Here is a 10,655-nt window from a genome sequence, read left to right on the forward strand (position 1 = left end):
TCGTTCAGTGGTTCTTTTGTTTTTAAGGAACTCATTATGCACAGAACATTCATATATATATATAATTATATATATAATTATGATAGCCCCACTGAGGAAATCCTGGCCCTCCTCCTCCTTCCCCCCCCCCCCCCCCCGCCCCCAGGGACAAAGGCATCTTGTCTGTGAGTGTTGTTGTTGTTATTCTTTCCACGGGTGTCTAATCCCCGGCGCAGGTTGGGCAAGACCGGCAATTCCTTCCTTCCGAGAAAGAGGCTGGGGCCCGGTGCCAGCCCCCCCAGTCCCGCCCCCCGTGGGCAGCCCCACTTTGCGCAACCCTGGGCTCCTCGGGAGGCCATAAAGAGGAGGGCTGCCCTCGCCCAGTGACCGGACACTCCCCCCGCCTCCAAGCCGAAGCCCCGACTATGGCCGCACCACCGATGGCTTCCCTGCTCTTCTCCGTCTTCTCCCTCGTCTTCCTTGGGGAGGGGCGAGCCTTCCCCACTGGAGCCCCCCAGGCACCCGGGAAGGTGGGTGGGCTGCAGCCAAAGCGAGACAGGTCTCCCAGCAGACGCCCTTTGGGGGTCCCCTCCATCTCTGGTTGAATATAAACTATGTAGAAGCCCAGTGGAGCCTCTGTCTGAAGGGTTTTCAGCAGAGGCTGGGTGACTATCTGTCAGGAGGGGTCAGATTGTGTTTTCCTTCCTGGTAGGAAGAAGGAGGCTGGACTGGATGGCCTTTGGGGGTCCCTTCCATCTCTGGTTGAAGTCCAATGGAGCCTCTGTCTGAAGGATTTTAAGCAGAGGCTGGGTGACCATCTGTCAGGAGGGGTCAGATTGTGTTTTCCTTCCTGGTAGGAAGAAGGGGCTGGACCGGATGGCCTTTGGGGTCCCTACAGACACTAGTGGAATCTGCTTCTCCGTGGGGGTTCGGAGGGCTGGACTGGATGGACTTTTGGGGCTCTTTCCAGCTCTTTTGGGGGTATAGACTGAAGGGAGGGATCTGTGTCTTTCTTTACGGAGGAAGGAGACTGGATGATCTTTGGGGGTCCCTTCCAACTCTAGCGGAATATTGACTATCTCAGGGTCTAGTGGAGCCTCCGTTCTTGAAGAAGTCTTAGCAGAGACTTCATGGCCATCTGTCGGGAGGGGTTAGATTGGGTCTTCCTGCCTGGAAGACAGGAAAGGGTTGGACTGGATAGTCTTTGGGGATCCCTTCTAAGTCTAGAGGGACATAGGCCTGGGAATCTGGCTGAGCCTCCTTCCCTGAAGGGTTTTAAGCAGAGGGTGGAAGGCCGTCTGTTGGGAGGGATCTGTGCCTTCCTTGATGGAGGAAGGAGACTGGATGGCCTTTGGGGGTCCCTTCCATCTCTGGTTGAATGTAAACCATGTAGAAGCCCAATGCAGCTTCTGTCTGAAGGATTTTCAGCAGAAGCTGGGTGACTATCTGTCAGGAGAGGTTAGATTGTGTTTCCCTGCCTAGTAGGAAGAAGGGGGCTTGACTGGATGGCCTTTGGGGGTCCCTTCCATCTCTGGATGAATATAAACCATGTAGAAGTCCAATGGAGCCTCTGTCTGAAGGATTTTCAGCAGAGGCTGTGCGACCATCTGTCAGGAGGGGTCAGATTGTGTTTCCCTGCCTGGCAGGAAGAAGGAGGCTGGACTGGATGGCCTTTGGGGGTCCCTTCCATCTCTTGTTGAAGTCCAATGGAGCCTCTGCCTGAAGGATTTTCAGCAGAGGCTGTGCGACCATCTGTCAGGAGGGGTCAGATTGTGTTTCCCTGCCTGGCGGGAAGAAGGGGGCTGGACTGGATGACCTTTGGGGGTCCCTTCCATCTCTAATTAAATATAAACCTTGTAGAAGTCCAATAGAGCCTCTGTCTGAAGGAGGCTGTGCGACCATCTGTCAGGAGGGGTCAAATTGTGTTTTCCTTCCTGGTAGGAAGAAGGGGGCTAGACTAGATGGCCTTTGGAGGCCCCTTCCATCTCTTGTGGAATATAGACTATATAGAAGCCCAATTCAACCTCTGAATGAAGGATTTTCAGCAGAGGCTGTGCGACCATCTGTCAGGAGGGGTCAGATTGTGTTTCCCTGCCTGGCGGGAAGAAGGGGGCTGGACTGGATGGCCTTTGGGGGCCCCTTCCAAACCTAGCAGAATACTAACTATCTCGGAGTCCGGTGGAGCCTAATTCTGTGACGGTCTCTAAGCAGAGGCTGGATGGCCCTCTGTCGGGAGGGGTTGGACTGGGTGGTCTCTTGGGGTCTCTTCCAGCACTAGGACCCTCCTCGTCCAGCTGTCCAGATAGAATGGCTGGTGGTGGAGCGTCTCTATTGAGGCCGGAGGGCCACTTGTTGGGTTTCAGTTGGGGTTGGACTGGATGCCCTTTGGGAACCCCTTCCAAACTGACCAGAAGTGGGAGGGGGAGGTCTGGACCTTGGAGAGCTTGGAGGTCAGGGTCCCTGGTGAGCCCCCCTTGTGACCTTTAACCCCTCCTCACTACTCCCCCCCTCCCCCTTGTTTTTGCAGTGCCGTCTGGAGGGCACCTGGGTCAACGAGCTGGGCTCCCGGATGTCCATCTCGGCGCTGGACGAGGAGGGGCGCTTCTCGGGCTCCTACTTGACCGGCGTGTCCGCCTCGCAGAACCCCATCCGCACCTCCGGGCTCAGTGGGGCCCAGCAACAGGGACCCCAGCCCACCTTCAGCTTCACTGTCCAATGGAGCTTCTCAGGTACTCCCCTTCAGGCCCTTGATTGGTCCAATACACTCTTGCCAATGTTGGTCATGGGGGTTCTGTGTGGGAAGTGTGCCCCAATTCTGTCATTGGGGGGGGGGGTTCAGAATGCTCTTGGATTGTAAGTGAACTATAAATCCCAGCAACGACAAATCCCAAATGTCAGTGTCTATTTCCCCCAAACTCCATCTGTGTTCCCAGTTGGGCATATGGAATATTTGTGCCAAGTTTGGTCCAGATCCATCATTGTTTGAGTCCACAGTGATCTCTGGATGTAGGTGAACTACAAGTCCCCAACTCAAGGTCAATCCCCACCAGACCCTTCTAGTGTTTTCTGTTGGTCATGGAAGCCCTGTGTGCCATCATTGGTTCAATTCCATCATTGGTGGAGTTTGGAATGCTCTTTGATTGTAGGTGAACTATAAATCCCAGCAACTACAACTCCCAAATGTCAAGGTCTATTTCCCCCAAGCTACATCTGTGTTCCTAGTTGGGCATATGGAATATTTGTGCCAAGTTTGGTCCAGATCCATCATTGTTTGAGTCCACAGTGATCTCTGGATGTAGGTGAACTACAACTCCCCAACTCAAGGTCAATGCCTACCAAACTCTTCCAGTATTTTCTGTTGGTTGTGGGAGAACTATGTGCCACGTTTGGTTCAATTCCATCATTGATGGAGTTCAGAACACTCTTTGATTGTAGGTGAACTATAAATCCCAGCAACTACAACTCCCAAGTGTCAAGGTCTATTTCCCCCAAGCTCCATCAGTGTCTATTTCCCCCAAACTCCATCTATGTTCCTAGTTGGGCATATGGAATATTTGTGCCAAGTTTGGTCCAGATCCATCATTGTTTGAGTCCACAGTGATCTCTGGATGTAGGTGAACTACAACTCCAAAACCAAAGGACACTGCCCACCAAACCCTTCCAGTTTTTTCTGTTGGTCATGGAAGCCCTGTATGCCATGTTTGGTTCAATTCTGTCATTGGTGGGGTTCAGAATGCTCTGTGATTGTAGGTGAACTATAAATCCCAGCAACTACAACTCCCAAATGTCAAGGTCTATTTCCCCCAAGCTCCATCTATGTTCCTAGTTGGGCATATGGAATATTCGTGCCACGTTTGGTCCAGATCCATCATTGTTTGAGTCCACAGTGATCTCTGGATGTAGGTGAACTACAAGTCCCCAACTCAAGGTCAATGACCACCAGATCCTTCTAGTGTTTTCTGTTGGTCATGGGAGTCCTGTGTGTCACCTTTGGTTCAATTCCATCATTGGTGGAGTTTGGAATGCTCTTTGATTGTGGGTGAACTATAAATCCCAGCAACTACAACTCCCAAATGTCAAGGTCTATTTCCCCCAAGCTTCATCTGTGTTCCTAGTTGGGCATATGGAATATTTGTGCCAAGTTGGTCCAGATCCATCATTGTTTGAGTCCACAGTGATCTCTGGATGTAGGTGAACTACAACTCCCCAACTCAAGGTCAATGCCCACCAAACCCTTCCAGTATTTTCAATTGGTCATAAGAGTCCTGTGTTCCATGTTTAGTTCAATTCTATTGTTGGTGGAGTTCAAAACGCTCTTTGATTGTAGGTGAACTATAAATCCCAGCAACTACAACTCCCAAATGACAAAATCAAAAATTTTTGAGTGAAGGACATACATAGGGTTGTTAGGTGTCTTGTGTCTGAATTTGGTGTCAATTCACCCACTGGTTTTTGAGTTCTGTTAATCCCACAAACGAACATTACATTTTTATCTTTATTTATATTTATATGTATGTATATGTATGTATGTATGTATATGTGTGTGTGTGTGTGTGTGTGTGTGTGTGTGTGTGTATATATATATATATATATATATCTCCCCATGATATCCATGTGGAATAATGTCCAGAGTGAGAGGAAGAACCCTTGTCCATTTGAAGCAAGTGTGAATGTTGCAATGAGCAAGCTTGAGTAGCATTGAGTAGCCATCAAGCTGCAAGTCAATCAGTGAGGGTGTCTGCATAGAGGTGGCCTGGCCTCTGTTGCCTGGAGGCACCCCCTGTTTGGGAGGTGTTAACTGGCCCTTGATTGTTTCCTGCCTGGAGTTCTCCTGTTTGTGAGTGTTGTTCTTTGTTTACTGTCCGGATTTTGGAGTTTTATTTTAATGCTGGCGACCAGATTTGGGTCATTTTCATGGTTTCTTCCTTTCTGTGGAAATTGTCTACCTACTTGTGGATTTTAGTGGCTTCTCTGTGTCGTCTGGCATGATGGTTGTCCGAGTAGTCCAGCATTTCTGTATTCTTCAGGCAACTGGTTTGGAGTAGATCAGTTGATCCGCGGATACGGGGACCCGGTGGGTTTCCGTATCCGTAGTTCAAAGGAATGCCATTTCGGCTTCCCCGGAGTTCCAGGCCACCTATATGCAGATACCCTCACTGATTGACTTTTTAGCTTCATGGCTACTCAATGCTACTCAAGCTTGCTAATTGCAACATTCACACTTCTCCAAGTTGGTGAAAATAAGCCATCAGAGTGATACTGCATCTAAAGTAGTCCAATGCAATGGCCTCTCTCTGCCTGGCCAAAGGAAGGTTGGTTTGGATGGCCTCTGGGTGCCCCTTCCAGCTCTAGAATTCCACGTCTCCCTCCTCTCCGCCCCTTTGTTTTTCCTGCTGTAGACTCTACGACGGCCTTTGTGGGGCAGTGCTTTGTGACGGAGAGCGGTGAGGAGACCCTAGAGACCACCTGGCTCCTGCGAGAGGCGGCCCCCTCCCACGCCCAGGACTGGAAGGCCACCCGGTGAGGAATTGGGGGGAGAATTGGGGGGCTGAATAGAGGGGGGGGGGTCTCTGAAGGCAGGATCCTTTCTTTCCTTCACCTTCCTTCTTCCTTCTTCCTCCAGAGTCGGAAAGAACACCTTCCTGCGCCTCAAGTGAGAGACCCCCCTTTGACCGGACAACCCGCTACCAGGACTCTGCAATGTTCTCACCCAAAGCTCGTCTTTCCTTTCTAACGCTATGTAACACAATGTTTGTTCCTGGGTTATAAATGTCATTGTTTCCTAATTGGTTCTATCATCATAAACACATGAGAAAAGTTTATTGAACTGCACAGTATTTGTCTTTGTGAGAGGGAAGTCATCTTGATGCCGAACATGAATTTGGGGGCCCTGCCAAGACAGAGACCGGCCCCCACATGAGCTTTTCACACAAAAAGGTGGGTTCCCAGAGTGCAGGGGTCCGTTCAGCACAAAGTAAGATAGAAGTTTAGAATTAGCCCAGGAAAAAGATGGCACTGATCTGGAGTAGATCGGTTGACCCGCGGATACGGAGACCCAATGGGTTTCCGTATCCGTTGTTCAAAGGAATGCCTGTTTCGGCCTCCCTGGGATGCCGCGGGTGAGCTGGCGGAGTTCCGAGGCTCCGGAGAGAGAGGGAAGTCATCTTGATGTCAAACACAAATTTGGGGGCCCTGCCAAGACAGAGACCAGCCAGACTGTGTGGAGCCATCGGAAGAAGCCTGCCGGTCCCCACATGAGCTTTTCACACAAAAAGGCGGGTTCCCAGGCACAGGGGTCCGTTCAGTACAAAATAAGATAGCAGTTAGTCTTAGAATTAGCTCAGGAAAAAGATGGCACTGGTTTGGAGTCAATTGGTTGACCCGCGGATATGGGGACCCAGTGGGTTTCCGTATCCGTAGTTCAAAGGAATGCCATTTCAGCCTCCCCAAGACGCTGCGGGGCACAAAGTAAGATATCAATTAGTCTTAGAATTAGCCCAGGAAAAAGATGGCACTGGTTCGGAGTTGATCGGTTGACCCGCGGATACGGGGACCCAGTGGGTTTCCGTATCCATAGTTAAAAGGAATGTCATTTCGGCCTCCCCAAAACACTGCGGGGCACAAAGTAAGATAGCAGCTAGTCTTAGAATTAGCCCAGGAAAAAGATGGCACTGGTTTGGAGTCGATCGGTTGACCCGCGGATACGGGGACCTAGTGGGTTTCCGTATCCATAGTTCAAAGGAATGTCATTTCAGCCTCCCCAGGACACCGCGGGGCAAAAAGTAAGATAGCAGTTAGTCTTAGAATTAGCCCAGGAAAAAGATGGCACTGGTTAGGAGTCAATCAATTGACCCGCGGATACGGGGACCCAGTGGGTTTCCGTATCTGTAGTTGAAAGGAATGCCGTTTCGGCCTCCCTGGGATGCCACAGGTGAGCTGGTGGAGTTCTGAGGCTCCAGAGAGGAAATGTTCAGTAAAGTCAGTCAGTAAAGGACACAAAGTATCACTCTGGAGAGAGAAAAGGTTAAGAAAAGGGATACTTTTTATTGGTAGGTTTGTTACAATTAAACAGGGTGAGCTCAGTAGTTGACCAACGGATACGGGGGCCCAGTGGGTTTCTGTATCCGTAGTTCAAAGGAATGCCATTTTGGCCTCCGCAGGGCGCTGCAGGGCACAAAGTAAGATAGCAGTTAGTCTTAGAGCCGTAGCAAACTACTGGAAGCGAGAGCGAGCTTGTGCTCGAGCTTGCTCCGAAGCCCCGCCTTTTTTTCCCCGAGGCTGCTCTCTCTCTTGCTAGTGTGCCTGTTTTCCCTTGCTAGGGAAGCGATGCGAGTGTACTCTCGCAGTTGGCAGAATTCAACCGTGAGCGTACGCTAGCATCCCTGCCCTCTGCAATGGAAAACAGGCACGCTAGCAAGAGAGAGAGCAGCCTCGGGGGGAAAAAAGGTGGGGCTTCAGAGCAAGCCTGAGCGCAAGCTTCCTGTAGTTTGCTGCGGCACGAGCGTATGCTCGCAACGCTGCCCTAGCAAAGGGAAATAGGCAGAGAAAGAGGCGGAGCATCGTTGTGCTGGCTTAGTTTGCTCTTGCAAAATCCTAGTTTGCTACGGCTCTTAGAATTAGCCCAGGAAAAATATGGCATTGGTTTGGAGTCGATGGGCTGACCCGCGGAAACGGAGACCCAGTGGGTTTCCGTTTCCGTAGTTCAAAGGAATGCCATTTCGGCCTCCCCAGGACGCTGCAGGGCACAAAATAAGATAGCAGCTTGTTTTAGAATTAGCCCAGGAAAAAGATGGCACTAGTTTGGAGTCGATCAGTTGACCCGCGGATATGGGGACCCAGTGGGTTTCCGTATCTGTAGTTCAAAGGAATGCCATTTCGGCCTCCCCAGGATGCTGCGGGGCACAAAGTAAGATATCAATTAGTCTTAGAATTAGCCCAGGAAAAAGATGGCACTGGTTTAGAGTCGATCGGTTGACCCGCGGATACGGGGACCCAGTGGGTTTCCGTATCCGTAGTTCAAAGGAATGCCATTTCGGCCTCCCCAGAATGCTGCAGGGCACAAAGTAAGATAGCAGTTAGTCTTAGAATTAGCCCAGGAAAAAGATGGCACTAGTTTGGAGTCGATCAGTTGACCCGCGGATATGGGGACCCAGTGGGTTTCCGTATCTGTAGTTCAAAGGAATGCCATTTCGGCCTCCCCAGGATGCTGCGGGGCACAAAGTAAGATATCAATTAGTCTTAGAATTAGCCCAGGAAAAAGATGGCACTGGTTTAGAGTCGATCGGTTGACCCGCGGATACGGGGACCCAGTGGGTTTCCGTATCCGTAGTTCAAAGGAATGCCATTTCGGCCTCCCCAGAATGCTGCAGGGCACAAAGTAAGATAGCAGTTAGTCTTAGAATTAGCCCAGGAAAAAGATGGCACTAGTTTGGAGTCGATCAGTTGACCCGCGGATATGGGGACCCAGTGGGTTTCCGTATCTGTAGTTCAAAGGAATGCCATTTCGGCCTCCCCAGGATGCTGCGGGGCACAAAGTAAGATATCAATTAGTCTTAGAATTAGCCCAGGAAAAAGATGGCACTGGTTTAGAGTCGATCGGTTGACCCGCGGATACGGGGACCCAGTGGGTTTCCGTATCCGTAGTTCAAAGGAATGCCATTTCGGCCTCCCCAGAATGCTGCAGGGCACAAAGTAAGATAGCAGTTAGTCTTAGAATTAGCCCAGGAAAAAGATGGCACTAGTTTGGAGTCGATCAGTTGACCCGCGGATATGGGGACCCAGTGGGTTTCCGTATCTGTAGTTCAAAGGAATGCCATTTCGGCCTCCCCAGGATGCTGCGGGGCACAAAGTAAGATATCAATTAGTCTTAGAATTAGCCCAGGAAAAAGATGGCACTGGTTTAGAGTCGATCGGTTGACCCGCGGATACGGGGACCCAGTGGGTTTCCGTATCCGTAGTTCAAAGGAATGCCATTTCGGCCTCCCCAGAATGCTGCAGGGCACAAAGTAAGATAGCAGTTAGTCTTAGAATTAGCCCAGGAAAAAGATGGCACTAGTTGGAGTCAATTGGTTGACCCGCGGATACGGGGACCCAGTGGGTTTCCGTATCCGTAGTTCAAAGGAATGCTGTTTCGGCCTCCCCAGAACGCCACAGGTGAGCTGGTGGAGTTCCGAGGCTCCGAAGAGGAAATGTTCAATAAAGTCAGTCAGTAAAGGACACAATATCACTCTGGAGAAAGAAAAAGTTAAAGAAAAGGGATACTTTTTATCAGTGGGTTTGTTACTATTAAACAGGGTGAGCTCAGTAGGAAAAATGAAAGTCCCTGTGTTGAAGCTGCTACTGGAGCCACAGTCGCTTTGTCCTCATCAAGTCCATACTTACAGGAACTGTGGAACTCCCTGCTGCATCTCAGATCTGCTTGAAGGTGGGAGCTGTGAGTTCGTCCTCAATCCTGCTATGGCACACCACACAAGGGAACTCCAGGCAGCAAACAATCCAGTGCCTCCAGGCAAACAATAGCCAGGCTACCTCTATGCAAATACCCTCACTGATTGGGCTTGCAGCTGCACGCCTACTCAATGCTAATCAAGTGGCTAATTGCAACACGCACACTTGTTTTAAACAAGGGTTCTTTCTGTTAGGGATTCCTCATCTTCAGAACAGGGAGCAGGGAAGTATTCAGGAAGTAGAGGAGGAATTGGAATCAAAAGGTGCAAAAGGTGAAAGGAAACAGAGCACAGACGGCGTTCTGCTAGAAGAGCTGCTAGAAACGCTGAGCTAATTGGGAGCAGCCCTAGCACCTCCTGCCTGGGGAATACTTTCAACGTGGTATTAAGGCTGTTCTTGAAGGGCAAATCAGGACACTTTCTCCCACCCTGGACATTATTCCACAGGGATATATACACGCCACTTGCTTCACTACCTCCATGCAGCTAGATACCCTCACTGATGGACTTTGCAGCTTCATGCCTACTCAATGCTATTCAAACTTGCTGATTGCAATATTCACCATTTCTTTAAAAGAGGAGAATTACAGACAGCTAACACTCAAGAGCCAGTTAACACCTCCCAAACCAAGGGTGCCTCCAGGTAACAAAGGTTAGGCTACCTCTATGCAGATAGATACCCTCACTGATTGACTTTGCAAACTTCATGGCTACTCAGTGCTATTCAAGCTGGCTCATTGCAACATCCATACTTGCTCCAAACACAAGGATTCGTCCTCCCACCCTGGACATCATTCCACAGGGATAGGTACACGCCACTTGCTACCTCTATGCAGATACCATCACTGATTGACTTTGCAAACTTAATGGCTATTCAATGCTATTCAAACTTGCTAATTATTACAACATTCACCATTTCTTTAAAAGAGGGGAATTACAGACAGCTAACACTCAAGGGCCAGTTAACACCTCCCAAGCAGAGGGTGCCTCCAGGTAACAAAGGATAGGCTTCCTCTATGCAAATAGCCTCACTTATTGACTGTGCAAACTTCAGGGCCACTCAATGCTATTCAAGCTGGCTCATTGCAACATCCACATTTGCTTCAAACAGGCAAGGGTTCTTCCTCCCACCCTGGACATCATTCCACAGGGATATATACATGCCACTTGCTTCCTCTGTGCAGATACCCTCACTGATTGACTTTGCAAACTTCAGGGCTACTCAGTGCT

At 50.0% G+C, this 10,655-nt stretch overlaps 1 protein-coding gene across 1 annotated transcript; it reads left to right on the plus strand.

Moving 5' to 3' along the window:
* The first annotated feature begins 360 nt into the window (after positions 1 to 360).
* Positions 361 to 5,801, plus strand: LOC132768774 (avidin-like). Its single transcript, XM_067464709.1, has 4 exons — positions 361 to 509; positions 2,507 to 2,708; positions 5,379 to 5,499; positions 5,603 to 5,801. Exons 1-4 carry the CDS (start codon positions 405 to 407, stop codon positions 5,634 to 5,636), a joined length of 462 nt encoding a protein of 153 aa, XP_067320810.1. The 5' UTR covers positions 361 to 404; the 3' UTR covers positions 5,637 to 5,801.
* The last annotated feature ends 4,854 nt before the right edge of the window (positions 5,802 to 10,655 follow it).

The sequence above is a fragment of the Anolis sagrei genome, chromosome 2 (genome assembly GCF_037176765.1).
Source record: "Anolis sagrei isolate rAnoSag1 chromosome 2, rAnoSag1.mat, whole genome shotgun sequence".
Classification (NCBI taxonomy): domain Eukaryota; kingdom Metazoa; phylum Chordata; class Lepidosauria; order Squamata; family Dactyloidae; genus Anolis; species Anolis sagrei.

What these genes read in the sequence shown, in the direction of transcription:
- LOC132768774 (XM_067464709.1), top strand. Translation starts at nt 405, where the DNA reads ATGGCCGCACCACCGATGGCTTCCCTGCTCTTCTCCGTCTTCTCCCTC. An exon ending in TGTCCAATGGAGCTTCTCAG is followed by an intron (nt 2,709 to 5,378) that starts GTACTCCCCTTC and finishes TTCCTGCTGTAG; the next exon opens with ACTCTACGACGGCCTTTGTG. An exon ending in CAGGACTGGAAGGCCACCCG is followed by an intron (nt 5,500 to 5,602) that starts GTGAGGAATTGG and finishes TTCTTCCTCCAG; the next exon opens with AGTCGGAAAGAACACCTTCC.